This window comes from Alexandromys fortis, unplaced genomic scaffold, assembly GCF_014885135.2.
Source record: "Alexandromys fortis isolate MF-2015 unplaced genomic scaffold, M_Fortis_MF-2015_v1.1 scaffold_20, whole genome shotgun sequence".
Classification (NCBI taxonomy): domain Eukaryota; kingdom Metazoa; phylum Chordata; class Mammalia; order Rodentia; family Cricetidae; genus Alexandromys; species Alexandromys fortis.
In genome coordinates this window covers 5,874,649-5,895,641 of record NW_026067903.1, presented here as the reverse complement: position 1 = coordinate 5,895,641, position 20,993 = coordinate 5,874,649, and the positions used below count along the sequence as shown (strand labels likewise).

The window sequence follows — 20,993 nt, the reverse complement described above, 5'->3', positions numbered from 1 at the left end:
GGATTCCTGCTCTAGCAATGAAATACTAAACAAGTTACCTTTCATGCACTTTGTTTTCCTTAGCTTTATAAAGTAAAGAAAACACAATTTTGATCAGTTTGAGTTTGGTAAATTTTACTATCAAATTAACACTTACTATGAGCCAAGGCATGCAAAGGTAACATAAAGGTGTAAAACTCACTGTACCACATTAGGTTTTACTGTGGCTGAAATAGCAAAACATGCCACCTTAGTAGAACTATTGCCTATATTGTCTTAACCTAATTTAAATTTTTACGTTCTCGTCTTTATTATAAGTTACAGGAATGTCTTTAAGAGAGTTCCAGGCCAACCACGGGTTACAGTGTGATTTAAGTCACAAGTTAGACACAAGTAAAAATGTAACATGTACCACTTTAACAGTGCACATGCAGACCAAGCTGCGTAAGACCCATCTGAAAACAAACCCATAGGGCAATACAGACAGATGCTCACACTGGGAGTAAGAAGACAGGACATCTAGGTCAGTCCCAGTCCACAAAGTTATGGGATCTTGGGCACTTCTCTTAACTTAGACCTTGGATTCCTTTGAACATAAAACGAGTGAAGTATTTACCAGACAAGCTGACAACATGGTGCCTATCTTCACTGTGGTAGGTAAATGAGGAGAAAAAAAAAAAACACCTTGTATGTCAAATCTCTAGAAAAGGGGGGAAAGAGCCATAAAAACCAGAGTGCTGATGTGTAACCCCACATGGCTCCAGTGAAGGCTTCCAAATCCATAGTCTCATCTATGGTCCTGGTTAAACATACTAGGTCCTAAAACACATGAATTTTTAAAAATTGAACCATAAGAAGAAGGGTTTGGATGGGAAGGAAGCACAAAGAGGGAAGGGGGTGAGAGTAACAATGTATTGTTTACATGTATGAACATATCAAAAACAAATTTAATTTTAAAAAATCAAGAGAGAAATGGACATAGTGTCATATGCCTGTGATCCTACTACCAAGGAGGCTGAAGCAGAAGGATCTGAGAGCCTTCTCAACAGAAGGGAACAAAACAGACCAGATTGTTAGTTAAGATGCCTCTTAAGCCCTGCAGCTCTTGCTCCCCAGCTGAGAGGACTGAATGGCTTTTCATCAGTGTCTGAGCTAGGTTTGACAGGAAGGCCAGAACGTTATCCGACACCATAATCTAATTTCATGCATAATATAGTTAAGGACATAGCTTCACATGGCAAGTAAGTGGAGGATATTTAGACAAAAGACAAAAACTTCCACTCTGCACAGTTCTTTTTCTAGGTAAATGCCGAGGTCCCACACAGATGCAATATTCCACTCAATAGCTAATGGCGGGTGGGGGGGAGCGCGCAGGCTCCACTCATCTGACCTGACCTCCACACCCTCATATCCTCAGGACACACGTACATTTACCTATAGCTTCCATACTACAAGGAGAACACTTTTTAGAGAAATGCTTACTCTAAATTATAGTTCTAATAGGTTTATGTAATACCTCCACATTGACTATCTATAGTTCATAAAATGTACTTCAGAAAAACCAGCTACATTTTTTTTCAAAGAAAAATAATAGCCATCTATTACTCAAGAAAATTACCTGTAGTAGGCCTCCATCGTCAAAGCGCAGAACTTCTATTATGCTCTCCGACTGCATGAATGCTGTGAAGGAAACAAAAACATCATCACTGGCAGGAACAGAAATCTAACGTCAATAAACTTTTACCATGAACTAAATATAATTCTACATCTTAATATATTGCTTACTGGGGGATGTAGGCCAATGGTAGAGCATTTGCTTAGCATGTGTGACTCAATGCTGGCATCCAAAAACAAACTAGTGAGACATTGCTTGTTTCAGAGTAATGGTTATGAGGAAAATGCACTTAACTCCTCAGAAGTTTAGCAACTTTAAAATGTTTTGCTATGTAACTGATTAATACGAGTAACAAGACAGCTTCAATAACTCAGCTGCGCAAGCTGCCTTGAGAATATCTACCCCTGCTGTTGTAAGAAAAAGGAAGAGAAGTCAGATTCACTTCTGGCTGCAGAAGATCATAAGCATGGTGGCATTTATTTCACCTAAACTGATCAGCAGGAATTCTGTGCCATCTGCTCTTCTGCAATGTCAACATGCTTTGGGGTGGGCAGTTGAGGGTAACTTGGTAAGTGGATAGGGAAAATAGCAAAAAAAGAAATCTTATCCATTGCACAAGACAATGCATAATAAACAAGGCAAAGACAAAATATGCAAAAGCCAGTATAGCTATTTTGTACAATATGGCAATGAAGAGCTTAGTATGTACCAAAATTATCTGAAAGCTGTCCACATGTAAATCCATGTGAAATTCCTTATAGTAGTTTTATTCATAACCATCTATACTATATTACAAATGTATGACTCAATCCCCATCAAATAGGATGGTAGGGGCCTGAGGGGGTGGGGGTCACAAGTGGATCTGAAAATGAAACAGAATCTAAAAGATAAAAATCAAAACATGAACTGTATGGCAGCCAGGAAGGCTGTTCCCATAGGAGTTAGCAATTCTGATGCCACTGTACTGGAATTAAATAACTAAATACAGACATAGTGCAAAGTGTGTTGGTTCCTAATAACTAGACTAAGAGTTTACATAGAAACGAGGGAGGCCAAAATTATCCATGTGGAAAATGCAGTAGATTTGGTGATACCAGCATGAACTCATGTTTGAGAGATACGGATTGTTACATATAGAAAGGCAGGCATGGGAACTGAAGAGAGGGATCAGCACTGAGAGCACTGGCTGTTCTTCCAGAGAACCCAGGTTTGATTTTCAGCACCACATGAATGCTAACAACATCTGTAACGCCAGTTCTAGGGGTGTGATACCCTCTTCTGGCCTCTGAAGGGACATAGTACACCAACATGCAGGCAAACACATACATAATATAAAAATGAATAAATCTCAAACAACAACAAATAAATCCCAAGGGAGAAAGCGGATGTGTACATATATTAGGACACAGATATATAATTCCTTCCTCAGTCAATGATACTCCAGCAGAAATGACCACATCTACCACCCAGAACCAGAGTTTTAGACTATGCTCCAATGAAAAGAATTGGAGCTTCTTGAGAAATGGCTGCTTCTAGGACATACACACAATGGGACAAGAGCATCTTAGAGTGTCAGAAAGCAGACAGTACTAAAAGGAAAACAACCCAACTATTTTAATAACATACCAATGAGGATTCCTCTATAAGGAATTCCCAAATGACCAAAGCTAGAACAATCTGAGCAAACGAAGGGGCACTAGATTATAACCTCAAGTACAAAATAAATACCTATGACTCCATACTAAAATAAGCAAATTATTGAATAAAAATTTGGGAAGAAGAGACAAATCTCCATGCAGAAATACAAACAACTTATACAGAAACTGCTATCAAGAAGGTAACTCCTGGGCTGGAGAGATGGCTCAGTGGTTAAGAGCATTGCCTGTTCTTCCAAAGGTCCTGAGTTCAATTCCCGGCAACCACATGGTGGCTCACAACCATCTGTAATGAGGTCTGGTGCCCTCTTCTGGCCTGCAGACATACACACAGACAGAATATTGTATGCATAATAAATAAATAAATAAAAGAAGGTAACTCCTAATGGACATGGTGGCACATACATATAATCCCAGCATTGAGAAGGTAGAGACAGAATGTCAGTAATTGAAGGCCAGTCTCAGTTACACAGTGAGTTCAAGACCAACCTGGGCTTCACAAGACTGACAAAAGGGAGGGGTGTTACCCTTTACTTTTTAAATACAATATGGCGTCCTTCTAAAGAATTCAGTATGGGAAGGGAGAGTTAACTTTACAGTGGCAAGACCTCAGCTAGATCAAGATGGACACCAACTAAAAAGTTGTATATGCACCCTTGATCTAAGAAAAAACCTCCCCATAATATACAATTTCAGGCTAATCATGAGAAAAATCCTAGACAAATCCCAAGGGATGAGACTACAAAATACCTGATTAATTAGTGATTCTCAAAACTGTCAAGGTCATCAAAAACAGACAAGGAAAGTCTAAGGAGTCTTAGATGGGATTCCAGAACATAAAGGAACCAGTGCACTAAAACTAAAGGAATCTGAGTAAAATATGGAATCTTGTTAGTAAGAATGGTATGATACTGGTTTGTTAGTTGTTTAAAAAAATAAAAATACTTTAATGTAAAAAATTAGTAATAGGGGAACTGGGAGTAGGGTAGATGAATACTCTGCTATCTTTGCAATTCTTTTATTTAAAATTGTCCTAAAATATAAAAGCTTATTTTTTTTAAAAGAAAGTGAATCAATAATGCATCATCTGGCGAATCTGGAGTTCACTGGCTCCTATCTGCTGGTATGATGGAATTCAGGGGTGAAGCTCACTATGCAATTTCACATACCTGACTTTTGCAATAGGACAAAGAGGAAGTTAAAGAGTAGTAAGAAATAAGCTTGTCAGATTGCCTAACTAGATGATGTTTTCCTGCTCACTGAGCATTCCAGACCCTTCATGCAGTAATTTCAGAGATGTTCTTTTGGGAAACCCCATTAATTATCTGCATTCTTTTTCAACCACAGAGTCAAAGTGCTCCATTTCTGCTCACCTCTCCCAGTCTTTAGCACATATATGACATCTAGTAAACACTGAACATGTAGATGAAACCTATCTTTTTGCTTGGGTGACAGTTTATCCCGGAGCAGGTGACCTTTCCTGGTTATGTTCCCTCTAGTGCTAGCTTATAATGTGTCTCAAAACTCCTACATATGCATTCTTTAGAACCTCTCTGCATAAAGTGGCAGAGCCCTCAGATGAAAGCACTATGATCCCTACAGGCTCTGCCTAGCTTACCCACTCCACTCTTATCTTCTAACACAAACTTAAACTCCAGACCATCCACAAAACATCCTCTTGCATCCCTGAAGTCACGTTTACTGACATAAGAACACTGCACTAGTAAGAATGGCTTCAACAGGGAGAGGCTCACAATGTGAAGTACAAAATGAGCTTACTCAAATGCTCTGCACCTGGTTAGCAGAGGAAACCAGTAAGAGGTGGACCTCGCCAGCTGTTTAATAGGCTCACACTTTCATCCAGGTGATGAAAACAACAGCAATCTGAGTGCACTGTGCTCTTAATTAGATTTAAAAGAATACCAGGAATTTTGTCACCTGGGAAAACGAATAACAGTAGCTAGGATAGTTGTAACACATTGTATTACACATCATCAACATCACCAACTTTCTTCAAAGATACAGAAATAAGCAGAATTTATTATTTAACGAAACAAATTAGGATTCTTGGCTCTAGGTGACCAATAATAACTTTAAATTATACGCCTAGGACAGGAAAACATTAGCCACACACTTAATCCTTTCAAGTATTAACAACTACTAGCTTATAAAATAGAGAAAACTGTACAGAGTATTCAAGCAGCAAGGCTTGGTGGCACATACTTGTAGTCCCAGCATCCAGCAAAGGCAGAAGGACAGACAGTTTGAGGGCAACCTGATCTAAACATGAGACCCTCGCTCAAGAAGGGAAGAAAAGAGCGGGGCAAAGGGCAAGGAAGCCAAAGATAGAAAGGCAAGCTTCCGAATCTGGGCTCATATTATAATAAGTGTTTTCTTCTCCTCAGGGTATTTCCCCTAATTTTATATCTTAATGAATCCCAAACTTCTCAATATTCTTTGGTCTAAGCAGCAATCAGATATAATCGAAGTGAATACTGACCACTGTTATTAAACTTCAATATGTGAATCAGATACTATGATGCCATTATCAGATTTTTTATTTTTTTAAGATTCAGTATGTAGCCAGGCAGTGGTGGTAAATATCTTTAATCCCAGTACTTGGGAGGGAGAAGCAGGTGGATCTCTGAGTTCATGGCTAGCCTGGTCTACAGAGTGAATTCCAGGTCAGCCAAGGCAACATAGAGAAACCCTATCTTGAAAAATCACCCCCCACTGCGTCAAAAAAAAATTTAGGTGGCAAAGGAAAGAGTATTCTGAGTTCAAAAACAGCTTGGGCAACATGGCAAGAACTTGTCGGAAGGAAGGAAGGAAGGAAGGAAGGAAGGAAGGAAGGAAGGAAGGAAGGAAGGAAGGAAAGAAACTAAACAATAAACAAGCAATCAAAAAGCACACTAAAGTGTTGGGGAATATTATTTTAAGGTGCGTGACTTTTGTTCATGCTTCATTTGTTTAACTCTGTGAAGCTGTGATTGGTTCTAATAAAGAGCTGAATGGCCAATAGCAGGGCAGAAACAAGGATAGGCGGGGCTGACAGACAGAGAGTAAGAGTAGAATAAGAAATGAGGAGGGGGCAAGCAACTTGAGAACAAGGGAAGGAGGACATCAGGGGCCAGCCAGCTGGCCACAGAATAAGAGTGAAAGTGAGATACATGGAAATAAGAAAAGAGCCCAGAGGCAAAAGGTAGTTGAGATAACTTAAGTAAGAAAAGCTGGCAAGAAACAAGTCAAGCTAAGGCCAGTCATTCATAATGGAATAAGCCTCTGTGTGTGATTTATTTGGGAGCTGGGTGGTACCACCCCCCAAAAAGCCAAAAGAATAAAACATCACACAACACTAAAGTGTCAGGTGTGGTGGCACAGACCTCAGGATGCAGACAGGTGAATTTCTATAAATTTGACCAGGTCTACAGGGAGTTTTAGACCAGCCAAGACTATATAGTCAAAAAAAAAAAAAAAAGGCGCAAAAGCAATGTTTATTCTCCTTGTTGCTATGACCAAATATCTGAGAAGAACCTATTTAAGGAAGAAAGGAAGAAGGGCTTACTTGGCTTACAGTTTGAAGGGATATGGGCCAGCATGGTAGCAGAAACATGAAGTGGCTGGTCACATTTTGTCTGATCAGGAAGCAGAGAAATAAGCACTGCTTTTCTTCCTTCTCTAGTCTGGAATCCTGACCTGGGGGTATGGTTGGGTGCTATCTACATTCAGAGTGCCTCTTCCTTCCTCAGTTAATCCTGACATATTCCTATGTCTCTAGGGGATTTAAATTCCACGTTGACAATGAAGGTGAACTCGAAATTGATGAGACTTAGAATTTATACTTGCTGCATTATTGTTATTCTTGTTTTGCTTTATTTTATTTTGAAACGGGGTCTTGCTATGTTATGTTGCCCAGGCAGCCCTCAAACTCACAATCCTGCCTCAGCCTCCAGAATACATAGTCTCTACTTCTGAATCCATTACTACTTCAAGTATGTGTGACATTAATCCTCATGGCAAACAGCACCTCTGAGCAATCTGAGTTTTAAAACTAGATCTGTATCTCTGAAAGGTGAGGGAATGGGTGTGCACTCTTGCAAATGGGTCCCCCTAGTTCTACTCTGAACTCCTTATATTCACTCACATCACTGTCACTCCAAGAGCAAAAGTTTCACATGCCACTTTCCAAAATGAAACTAAGAAGCCAAGCTTGTCTTCTTTCCTATTTTATTTAGTAAATAAAAAAGGAGATTCAGGCCTGGGGCTGTTGCTGAGTAGTAGGACACTTTGTCTAGTCTGTACAACGCTAAGGAGGGGAATGACATTCATATTTTAAAAACAACTCTTTTCTACTATAATTTTTATCTATCTATCTATCTATCTATCTATCTATCTATCTATCTATTAATTTGATTTTTTTGAGGCAGGGTTTCTATGTAGCTCTGGCTGTCCTGGAACTCATTCTGTACACCAGGCTGGCCATGAACTCAGAGATCTACCTGCCTCAGGCTCCTAACTACTGAGACTAAAGGTGTGCGTCACCAATGGCTACCTCTACTTTTAAGAAGAAAATACTGCAACTGGCCAGACAGTGGTGGCATACACCTTTAATCCCAGAACTCAGGAGGCAGAGGTAGGCGGACCTCTGTGAGTTCGAGGTCAGCCTGTTCTACAAGAGCTAGTTCCAGGACAGGCTCCAAAGCTATGGAAAACCCATCTCGAAACAAAACAAAAACAAATACTGCAACTGAAAACTAGATGAGCTACCTCATAATACATTCTAAAACTTTGATGAAAACAGATGTAAGTAACTACTAGAAACACAATCCATGTGTGTGTGTTGGTGTGGGGGATTAGGAATTTAGGTTACATCTGTAGGTCTTTACCTTCAGATCACCAAGGTCTCTTTTGGCTGAAGAGAAAGAGGGTGGTTAAATCCTCTACAAGAACCAAGAAGAGAAAAGGCCACACAGGCAGGGCTAAATAGGGTCACCAAATCCTGTGTGAGGGACCCATCTTGCCTGGGATGTCCAAACCTGACTGCCATCTTCTCCATTTATGCAGTGAGGCCCTCCTGACTGCTCCTGGCAGCCCCACTGCCCTACTTTAATGTACCACAATCTACTAATTTCTATTTTTCTTCTTAGTCAAACCGTGACTTGCATAGAGCCTGAAGAAATGGAAGTTAAGACTGGTTGAAACAGTGGCACCAATGTCAGAGTCACTATTAACATCCTTCCTATCTCCTTTAAAGTTCTATTTGTTCAACATTTTATTTCAACAAAAGGCTGGCTAACTGCAAATGTTTATTCATTCTGGTCTGTATGGAGCCCTTCAGTTTAGAAAGACACTGTGATTGAATCTTTGTTTCTTTCCTCACTAGGTTTTATTACATGAATGCTAAAATATAAACTTATCTTTCTCCATATTTAAAGTACAAAGTTGAGCTGGTGAGATGGCTCAATGGGTAAAGGGCTTGCAGTTATTCCATGACCCCTGCAGACATTAGTTCCTGCCTCCAGGTTTCTACTCTGTTTGAATTCCTGTCCTGACTTCCTTCAATGATGGGCTATAATGTGGTAGTGTAAGCCAAATAAAGCCTTTCCTCCCCAGCTTGCTTTTGGTCATGGGGTTTCATCACAGCAATAATAACCCTAACTAGACAAAGAACGTGCTACCACACTCCAGTTTCTTCACACAGGTTCTGGGCAGTGAACCGAGGTCCTGAAGCACTTTACTGACTGAGTTATCTTCTCAACTCCCAACTCCGCAACTCCCTTCGCTTGAGACAATGTTTGGCTGATCTTTTATGTATAGTCAGTCCTTGCTGACTTTAAATTCGCCATCCTCCTGATTCTGCCCCCGAGTGCCGGGATTATAGGCATGTTCTACTATGCTTGGCTTTACACTGGCTTCAAGTACTGCATTACAGTAAGAGAAAAAAATAGACTAAAGTGGGGTGGAGTCTTCTGTTTGGTGTATGTTACTGGGCTCTTTAAACTTGTGATATACTTAAAACCTATTAGTAACTGTTGGTGTAAATTTTCCGACTATGATAGCAGATTCCCTTTTTTTCTCATGGGTCCATCAATTGTTGCTACATATAATGAGATGAATTGTTATATATACACAAAACTACGGTTATGAAATTCTCACCAAAACCATTCAGTATTACCAACTTCTTAAAGGCTATACTCTACATTGTTTACTAAAATGTGAAATGTAATCCTATATAATGCATCATGTCCTGAACATATATGCATACACACATGATAAAAATATAAATACAAAAGGTTCAGCCAGGCAGTGGTGGCACACGCCTTTAATCCCAACACTAGGGAGGCAGAGGCAGAATCTCTGTGTGTTTGAGGCCAGCCTGGTCTACAACAGCTAGTTCCAGGACAACCAGGACTACTATACAGAGAAACCCTGTCTTGAACAAACAAACAAAAAAAACCCAAAAAACAAAAGGTTCCTAGTGAACCCCTGTAATCACACCACTCAGGAGGATGAGACAGAAAGATTGTGAGTTTGAGGCCTGCTTGGGTTACACAGCAAGACCATGTCAAAAACAATCAAAAAAAAGTTTACCAAATAATCTTATGGCTAAGTTAATGTCATAATTTAATTTTCATTTTACCTTAAAATTTTTATTCACATTTTAAAAATCAAAAACTTAATTTATCACATATAAAATGAATTTCTGAGAGTCACCAACTACTCTTAGCAACTTAACAATAAGAAAAATCACCAGCACACAGAAACTTATTATACTATTACATCTCCCTGACCCTGCTATGAGCTGGAACCAGCAGGGTCAGTAGCAGCATCTTATAAACCAGGCAAACCAAATGATACTGGAGTGGCACTGAAAACTATGCTGTTACTGGCCCCACAGCCCACAGCAGTAGTTTCAGCCCTGTGATGTAAACAGGCTAACATCCTGCTAAAGAAAAGACTAATACCCAAAGTCTCCAAACAAGCAGAAACAACCAATACCCACCACAAACAGATGGACCAACAAAAGCACAACATAATCATGAAATATTTAGTCATAAAACAGGAATGGACCCTGAAAACATCACTTAGGGGACATAACTTAGAACCAAAAGTTCAAATATCCTAATTCTATTTATATGACGTATGTAGAGTAGGCAAACTAATGGATATAGAAAGTGCTGGAAACCGGGCGGTGGTGAGAGGTTAACTGTTTAACAGAGCAAACACCCAGCAACTGTCTGTAACTAATCTTACCAGATCATATGACTAAAAATACTTACAAGCAGCTACATGTTGCTTAAAATCTATAGAACAAACTTTAATGTATACAACATTATTTTTCAACAAAATATTAACTGAACCTAGCAATCCAAAAGATTCCATGCTATACCCAAGTTTTTTTTTTTTTTTGTTCAAGGCATACGAGTCAACTCAAAACTTAAAACTCAACCATTGTAATATGTAACTGTCAATGGTCAGAACTGAAACCGTTCACACAGCCCTATGCTCTACAAGGCACAAGGCAGGGAGGTGGAAATGCCCCAACCTCAGCCTGCAGACTACGTGTACTCCCTGAGGCTTGGGACAGTGTAGGCTCTAGCCCCATTTTTATTCAACATGCTACCAGAAGCCCTGGCAATAAGTTTAAAACAAACGTTTTCAAAGTAATAAAACTACCTCCATTTGCAGACTAGATAATTACGTATAAGATGCCAATGAAAAGGAAGGAAAGAAAAAGGAAGAAAATTACTTAGAATAAGAAATTTAGCAAAGTTGCAAATACAAATTCAAACCCCCAAATTGAATCAAACTTCTATATATCACCATGAATATGTAGGAAATTATCCAAATACAGTAAAATACTTAGGTACTGTATGGTACATATATACTAAAATCTACAAAAAGTTGTCAACAGAAACCAAAGCCTAGATAATTAGTGACTCAGCTGCTGGCAAGCTGCCCCTGCTCTGGTAATAGCCCATCACCCATCTCAAAAGCAGCCTTAGTTATATTCAGTGGGTCACAAAGCAACAAGACATGATGGAGCTGCAGGGGCTGGGATGAGGGGAGATGATGAACTTATTGGGAAGGAAGGGTTTGGCAGAAGTTGGAGGGGGTAAAAGAGAGTGATGGGGGCTAAAAAAAAAAACCCAAAAGGATTATCTATATGTACGAAATCAACAATTTTAAAAAATATTTTCAGATGGAAAATACTTCAAAGTCTAAATGGGCAAACATCATGTTCATGGGCTGAAAAATGTAAATATGTCAAATCTTTTCAAAAGAATCCATGAGTTTAAAACAAATCCTATGAAAATCTCAGGACAGCTTTCTGTTGACACAGACTACCTGAGATAGTATCATGACTTTCAAAAGGTTTTAAGCAAAACCAGGGGACTTCAAAACTCCTTTCTTCCACAAAAAGGACAAGCAATTTAGAGATTGTTGGCTCACGTTTTAAGAAACCAAAGCACCAGTGAAATTTATGGTGTTTACATGGCTCTGCTCCCTTCTCTTCTCTCTTGCTTTATGGCAACTGTAACCACAGTCACCTCCACAGTAAGAACCAGTGTGGCAGTCACGGGGAGGCAGCAGGGCTAGCAAGTCTTCAAAGGCTCATTTCCAGAGAAACTGTCTATGTGACCTGTACGCTGAGTCCCGATGAGGCTCCACCTGGACAGCTGTCTTTGATCTGATGCAGAGCTGTCTCTACAGAAAGTTTGGACCCTAGGAACATTGGTAAGAGAGACTCGGTGTTTCAGTTCTGTTTTTAATCTAACGACATTTCATCTTGAAGGGCATCTAGCTATTAAGGGAAACTATTTCTGATATGTTTACAAAAGCACTGGCCCCTTGTTCTGGGACTGTAAAAACACTTCAATGTAGCAACAAGCCTAAGTAAATAAGCTTAAAAAGGAGGCATCCTTGTTACCTGCAAAGAGCAACTAACTGGCCCTGGGAATAGTTCTCAAGGCACACAACTCCCTGACTATCAGTTTTCTGCTGCAATGCCAATGATAGCTGCTAGCATATTCTGATTTCCTTAGTAATGAGTCAGACCCTGTAGAGCACTATGAAGCAAGGCCTGCAAGCAGGAATGATGTGCAGGAGTCCCTCAGACAGCACAGAGCCTTTGCTTATGTCCATCATCATCTAGCTGTAACTCTACCCTGGACATCATAGGCCTTCCAGAACTTGAAAATCTTCTGTTTAAACAAACAAAAATAAACAATGTCTTCTAAGGAAACAAAATTTAGCTTTCCAATTTGCTCACATTTAGCTATAAAAAGAGAACCTCTGGAGACCACCACAGTAACAGAAGGACCAGAAGCTGGAGCCTCCAAGAGCATCACAAGTACTAAAGGAGGCAAAAGATGGGAAACCAGAGTATAAACAATGTGACCTAGGCCTGGTCAAGGATCCTCCCTCTGATACAAATTATAGCCTTAACCATCACACTGTCATGGGACATAATGACAGACACCTGTAATCCTGGCAGAGGAAGAGGTAGGAAGACTGCTGCAAACCTGAGGCCAGCATGCTTTACAAGGTGAGTTCCAGATCACCCATGCCTACAGAACATGCCTCAAAAACAAAACACAAGGGTCTGGAGGGATGGCTCAATGGGTCCTGAGCTCCATTCTCAGCAACCACATGGTGACTCACAACCATCTGTAATAAGATCTGACACCCTCTCCTGACCAGCAGGCATACATGTAGACACAACACTGTGTGCATAATAAATATTATTTAAAAAAACAACAAAACACAAAAATACTTTAAAAATATATTGTTCTCTTTTTTAGAGCAAGACCATGAAAAGAGGGCAATAAGGATCCTGCAAAAGGCCAGGAGCAGAAAGCGAATCCCCTAAGAACAGCCTGCACCCAGGCCAGGGCACTGTGGCTACTTTTCGTCAAGAAAGTGGGTCTCTGGGAATAAGAGTGACCGGAACCCAGCAGGCAACACCAGTTCAGCTTGGGTTTTGCCTTTGAACTACATCACAGGTCCTTGCTTTGTTTGTTTTGTTTTCTTGATTTTTTTTAAAATCTCATCTTGTAAATCAGGCTGATCTTGAAATTATGTTCCCCCTGCCTCAACCTCAAGCACTGGGATTACAAGTATGTGTCAGGTGATGTAGGAGGGTCTTCTGTCTATTTGTTACTTTCATTGGTCAAATAAAGAAACTGCCTTGGCCTTTTGATAGGCCAGCCCTTAGGTGGGTGGAGAAGACAGAAAAGAATTGTGGGAGGAAGAAAGCAGAGACAGGCAGACGCCATGAAGCTCCGGCCCAAGATGGACGTAAGTTAGGATCTTTCCGGGTAAGCCACAGCCTTGTGGTGCTAAACAGATTTAATGGAAATAGGTTAATTAAGATGTAATAGTTAGCCAAGAGGAGGCTAGATATAGTGGGCCAGGCTGTGTTTAAATGAATACAGTTTCTGTGTTATTATTTCCGGGGCTAAGCTACCCATGTAGGAGCCGGGCAGGATGAAAAGCAGGCCTGCTCGCCTCATCACTACAGTCAGGCGATTCTGCTCAATATTTAGTTGTTTTGTTGTTTATTTTGTTTTTTGAGGGGGGAGTGAACGGAGTAAGGATGGTAGTTGGGATAGAACCAAAGCTTTCCACTATGTTAGGCAAGTTCTTTACTAGTGAGCTGCGACCCCAGCCTCTCAAGATTTTAAGTCAACAACAAAAACAATATACAAAAGTTCTGTGCTCTGTTGCCTAAATCTTTACAAAATTTACCTAAATTGCATTTTAAACACTATATAACTGGGGATAAAATATCTATGCCCCAGAAGAATTTCACACTTAACAGTTCTTTCATGTAAAAATTCTTTTTGTATGAGCATGTATGCATGTTCATGCTGGCCAGAGGACAGCCTTAGATGTCATTCCACAAGAGCTGTTCACCTTGGGTTTTTGAGACAGGTTCTCTCACTGGCCTGGAGCCTACCAATGGGACAGGTTGACAGCATAGTAAGCCCCTGGGTGTGCCTGTCTCTGCCTCCCTGGTAATGGGATTATGAGCATGTGTCACTGTGCCTGGTTTTTTCACATGAGTTCTGGAGAATGAATGGCTTAGATCCTCATGTATGCAAGACAAACAGTTTACCAACTCCATGACCATAAAAATTCTTTAGTATTGCATGCACTTGTGGTAGGGAAAATAAACAGCAAAGACAAAGCACCCATGGTAAACTGGCAATAACAGGTCAATCTACCTGTTAAGCGTGTTCTTCCCCACACTTCATTTTCCCTTTTACAGATTTTTTTTTTAAGGTTTGAAATTATTCCAAATAAAGTTTACCAGGTGTGGTAGTAAATACCTGAAAATTCCCAACTCTGGAGGCTGAGAGGGAAACCCCATCTCACATGTGATTTTTGACCAAGATGTTATGGCAATTCAATAAGGGAAAATAATCTTTTCAATAAATCATAATGATAAAAATGGATAGCATATAGACAAGAAAATTCACAGAATTCAACATTTATAAACATCAACTCGAACACTAAAACTTAATGAGAGCTAAAATTCCAAAACTAGAAATTGACATAGGAAGAAATGTCAGTGACCCTGAGTTTTGAAGTTTTAATGCATGCATGCATGTACAACCATGAACTGAAATTAAGGTCAAATATAATTAAATATAAAAAAAACTTAACTCCTCTAAAAACTATAGTAAAAAAGGAAACCACAGACTAGACTTGGAAAACTTTCATTTGACCAAGAACTAAGATCTATAATATGTAAATAAAGCTTTTCAACTAAGAAAACTCAAGTTTAAAATGCAGAGATTGAAGAGTATTCAGGTAAAGCCATTATGAACGGCACACAGGAATAACCACATGAAAACATGCTAGAGTTTTGCTAGCCAGGCTGGTAATGAAGTGGTGGTGCACCTGTCATCCCAGGACTTGAGGCCCAAGCAGGGCTGTCCAGAGTTGGACTACCTGAGAGTTTGTCCCAAAAACAAACATCAAAGATCCCAATTACTACACTTTAGTAAAACATAGCAAGGCAATGCACACACAATACAATGACTGAGCTTACAAATCTGCCAGGCTATGTGTTGGCTCTTTAACACCTGTCTGAGAGGTAAATGTATGTAAACGAATGCAAACCAGTGCAGTCACGCTAGAATACAAACTGTAGCTTTTAAAAAGCTTACGTGTAAGTCTATTTGCTGACACATTATTCCTAGGGATCTAGAGATAGAGATCTAGGATATAGGATCTAGAGATAGAGTGGCTTCTTTAACAGGTGACAGCTTCAGGCCATGGGTGAATGGCTGTGTGATAACTATCCTGCATCAGAATACTGTGTAGCAGTAAGAGAACCAATGGTCAAAACAACTTGACAAATGAATCACAAAATTATTATGTTAATTAAAAATTTTTAGACTATACTAACCAACCAACAATGAAAGAAGGCCAAGATTTTCTTGCCAAAAGATCACAAAAAAAAAAAAAAAAAAAAACTGGAGAAACCGCTCATTTCCTTAACCTCATTGTGCCAATAGTTTTCATGCTGTTTACCCGTGCCAGCTAAAATCTGCACACTTTAAATGTCATTTGTCACTCATTAATTGTATTCTGATATATCTATTTAACAAAGTCAGTATTCCTTCCTACATTCTACACGGGATTTCTTTTATGGCTGTTTTGTTTTGTTTTTGTTTTTGTTTTTTTTGGTTTTTTGAGACAGGGTTTCTCTGTGGCTTTGGAGCCTGTCCTGGAACTAGCTCTGTAGACCAGGCTGGTCTAGAACTCACAGAGATCCGCCTGCCTCTGCCTCCGAGTGCTGGGATTAAAGGCGTGCGCCACCACTGCCCAGCTTTGGAGGGGTTTTCGAGACAGGGTTTCTCTGTGGCTTTGGAGCCTGTATTTAAGCAATAGTTTTTGGAAGATTGCAAAGAACTGCCTTATATCAACTACAAGAAGACTTTTCTCCAAATACACAAATGTCTACATATCCAATTGATTTATTATTTGGAAGTACTCCCCACTTCAGAAATCCTTAACTATTTTACTTGATTATGATGGCATCTATCCTCAGTCACTAAGGAAAGCAGTATCTTCCTTTCAGCACAAGGACATAAAAGAAAAACATATATACATCCACATACTTCCCAAATCAATGCTTAAACCACTGATAAAAGTGGTAAATAAAAACCGTCTGGAGAGATGGCTCAGTGGTTAAGTGCACTGTTCGCGGCCCTATCGCCCTTCCTGCCAGAGGACCCGAGTTGGATTCCCGGCTTCCACATGGTGGCTCGCAGCCATCTGTCCTGAGCTCCTGCGCCCTCTTGTGGCATATGGAAAAAAAGTGGTAAATGAACTAAAGTGTTCCCAATGAAAACTTATGGCAAAGCTGGACAGTATATGAATGTTTACTTGGGAGGCTGGAGAGACTCAGTGGTTAAGATCACTAGCCTTAAAAACCTTTTGCAAAGAAGGGTTTTTCAGGTTCATAATCCCAGCACCCACATGGTGACATACAACTCCAGTTCCAGGGGATCAGACATCTTCTGGCATCTGCAGGCTCTGCATGAATGTGTAACAAAGACATACGCGCCAAAAAAAAAAAAATCCATAAATAAATATCCATCCACATAAAAATAAATATTAAAAAATGATATTTTACTTAAGAGATTTTATAAATATTTTCACATATAAAATTCAAAAGCCATATATTTAAAATGTTCACTAAATGTGAGTCGTGCTTCCATTAAAATGTTAGTCAAAGCTGGGTGTGGCAGTGCACACCTTTTTTCCCCACACTTTGGAGGCAAAGGCAGGCAGATCTGAGTTCAAGATCAGGCTGTGTCTACAGAGCAAGTTCCAGGACAGTCAGGGGACGTACAGAGAAACCCTGTCTCAAAAAAACAAGTAAATAAATAAAATGTTAGTCAAACTTGAGCGTAGCAATACTGTATTTCACAAACTGGCCCTTTCCTCTCCCTTTTAGAAGACTGGAGTTCTTGCATCCCCAACCATCTGCCCAGTAGCTTATGTCCCTTCATTTCCCAACACTACTGTACTCCAGATATTCTATCCGTGTAGAAGCAGACTGCAAAAGCAGTTACTGTCACAAGTTAGGAGGAATATTGTTTTGATGTTTTGTTAAAGGTCCAGGGCACCTCACAGACTAACTGCAAGTTGAATTTAGAGGCGGAATGGGGCATAGGCCTGCAGACTGCTACACTATTCACTCGAGTCCAGTAAGCTTCTTACCAGTATGGAATAAAACTGCTCAACAATTAACCCACAAACAAAAACTAAAAATTTAGTTTTAATAGAGTCAAGGAGGTGAAGCTTAATTTTGATGTACAAATGTACTCATGGCACAAATTAGCAAGATGGGGTACAGTTGAAAGAAAATATATACCCAACAAGCACACTCATTTCCTTCAGAACTCACAAATCATGTTTATAAGTTATCAGACTTGAACTCTTTATGGTTCATAAGAAAGCCCCATAGAACAGAAGCAGAGAACAGAATAAATCAACAAAATTCTATTGATAATACAGACTTGCATTTAAGCACAACCAGACATTTAAAAAGTAAAAACTGCTTTAAATAAAATTAATGATACCAAGCAAGCAGTTACAGAATAGGCCTCATTTAGGTTTATCATGTAGGTTTAATATTAAATTGAGACTGTGCTATAATTAGAGATTTAAAGAATATTTAATTTCTTTAATACATAGTATAAACTTTTAATACTATTAAACATTTGTTAAGTATATAGCACAATAATTTTATTCACTGTCAAGTCTTTTAACAGCTTATCTCTGATAAATTTAAGTTAAAAGAATTATTCAACAGAATCTTAAAATAAAACTAGATGACAAAATGTGAGAGATTTTACAAAAAAAAAAAAAAAAAAAAAAAAGTAAAAAGCCAAGTTAGGTAGGTTCGAACCTCGTAGTTTCAAATAAAATCTAAAACCCCAAACCAAAAATTCTGTTATGCCCAAGTACTTAGTGTTTCTTTGAAAAATAAGTTTTAGTGTTACTATAAATTTCATCATCTTTTACTTTTGATTTCTTGAGTATAAAAAACATCATTGAGCTGGGAGGTGGTGGCACATACCTTTAATCCCAGAATAAGAGGAAAAAGTGGATCTCTGTTAAGTTTGAGGCCAGCCTGGTCTACAGAGCTAGTTCCAGAACTGGCTCCAAAGCTACACAGAGAAAACCCTGTCTTGAAAAACAAACAAACAAACAAGCATCGATGTATTCTCTCCCCCTGCTAGCCAGGCACAAATCCTAACTGGCCCCTAGTCTGCCCTGGTTTGCTTTAAAAGTTTGGGGATACCAATTTTGGTGTTGAGCACTAGCTAAAAACAGAAAGCACCAACTAACTCAAATGATAGGGAGGGACAAGACTAGTTTATGATCTCATCGATGTGTGAGTTAAACTTAAGTTTTTTTTTAACCAGCTCTTACATTTTTATTTATTTGTTTATTTATTTATTTATTTATTTATTTATTTAAGATTTCTGTCTCTTCCCCACCGCCGCCTCCCCTTTCCCTTCCCCTCCCCCAATCAAGTCCCTCTCCCTCGTCAGCCCAAAGAGCAGTCAGGGTTCCCTGCCCTGTGGGAAGTCCAAGGACCACCCACCTCCATCCAGGTCTAGTACGGTGAGCATCCACGAAACTGCCTAGGCTCCCACGAAACCAATAGGTACAGTAGGATCAAAAACCCATTGCCATTGTTCTTGAGGTCTAGTTCAGGCACATTCTAAGAAATCAGAAAAGAGGCTGCAGCAAAGTAGGATGGTTCACATCTGCAATTCTATCCAGCTCTCAGGAAGCTGAGGCAGGAGGATCAAGAGTTCAAGACCACCTTTGGAGACACAAGATCCTGTCTCAAGAAACAAAACAAAAAACAAGAAGAAAAAAATGCTACGATAAGCAAATGACAAATCTACTAATAACAAACTAAACTGAAGGAGCTAAGGATGTAGCTCAGTAGAATACTTACATATAATGTATGTTTGACCTTCATCCCTAAAGAAATAGAGATGAGAATCTAAAACACATGTATGTATAGTTTATGTATTTTCAGAAAGGGTGCCACAGTAATTTGATGGGTGAAAGTCTCCAATATTTGTGCTAGAATAGCTGAATAGTCAGATGCAAATAAATAATGAATACTGATGTCTACTGAACACTGGAATTGATAAGTCGGAATACATTTCAGACCCCAATAATAGCAATCTACTCCTAGCCTAAACTATAATATTCTAGAAAACACACAAAACTTTGTAAATCTTTGTAACTTTGTGGTTAGGGTATAAAAGCTTACAGGATACAAAAAGTACAGAATAAAAAAGAAAAATGAGTACTGTATTAAAATTTAAAACATTTATTCTCAAAAGGCACTGCTTATGGCAAGGCATGTGGCATATGACTGTAGTCAAAGGGACAAGAGGATTCAGAGTGTGAGGCCCAGGGTGACACTCTGTATGAGAAACCAACCAATCAAAAATTAATTTTTTTTTTTACTAAGGTTTTATGTGTGCGGGTGTTCTGCTTATGTGTATGTCTGTATACCACGTGAGTGTCTGTTGCCTGCAGAGGCCAGGAGAGGGCATTAGATCCTCTGGAACTGGAGTTATAGACAGTTGTAAACTGCCACATAGGTGCTGAGATTCAAACCCAGACCCTCTGGAAAAGCAGCCAGCACTATTAACCACTGAGCCATCTCTCTCTAGCCCTACCTCTCAACTTAATTTTGCTTGTTTCGAAGGCAAGGTTTCTTTGTGTAGCCCTGGCTATCCTAGAACTCACTCTGTAGACTAGGCTGGTCTCAAACTCGGAGATCCTCCTGTTTCTGCTCCCTGAGTGTTTCAATTAGAGGCATGCACCAGTACCTAGCTCTAATTTTTTTTAAATAAAGAAAAAAATGAAAACACTAAACATATACTAAAAAGGTATAAACTATGTATCTAATAAAAGATGCACATTCATGATATAAAAAACTTTCAAAAATAAGGGTAGACTGCCATAGTGATTTCTCACATTCCACAGCTGTGTTTCGGCATTGAAGCTCTTCTGGTTGAGAAAGGAAAAGAGACCTTTGACTGGCAGCTTGCATGTCTGTTAGAACTTAATAAAAATTGGGAAGATTTGACAAAAACAAAAGGAGTTCTATAAATGGCCAAAGAGTGCATCCCATGCCTACCATTAGCCATTTCACAAATGCAAGGACACACTTATTAAATGACCAGCGCCAAATGTGGACAGAGATGCATGCAAAAAGTAGCTATAACTCTCACACTGCTGAGGATGGTTTGACAGTTGATTAAAATGAAACATCACCTTATCATATAACACATCAATCTATTTTTAGGTACTTACAAGAAATACCTCTTTAAAAAAAAACGGGTTTCTGGCCTGGCAGTGGTGGCACACGCCTTTAATCTCAGTACTCAGGATGCAGAGGCAGGCAGATATCTGTGAGTTTGAGGCCAGCCTGGTCTACAAGCTAGTTCCAGGATAGGCTCCAAAGCTATAGAGACCCAGTCTCAAAAAACCAAAAATCAAACAAACAAAAACACGTTTTTGAACATTCATAAAAAATTTATAACAGTTCAATAGAGGGAGAGAAAAGCAACCAAACCAAAGTTTATTAGCAGGTAAATAGACATGATCTAGCATGTATGAAAACCAGGGTTCAACACACACACATACACAACAGAAAGAAAAGAGGGAGGGAGGGAGGG

At 39.4% G+C, this 20,993-nt stretch overlaps 1 protein-coding gene across 2 annotated transcripts in view; it reads right to left on the bottom strand.

Annotated features, from left to right (window-relative positions):
• Tmem131 (transmembrane protein 131) overlaps window positions 1–20,993 on the bottom strand; it is a 163,363-nt gene that overhangs the window by 114,062 nt on the left and 28,308 nt on the right. For both annotated transcript variants that reach the window (XM_050134663.1, XM_050134662.1), the window contains exon 2: window positions 1,598–1,659. In XM_050134663.1, coding sequence (XP_049990620.1) covers window positions 1,598–1,659 — 62 coding nt within the window. The remainder of the gene's footprint in view (window positions 1–1,597; window positions 1,660–20,993) is intronic.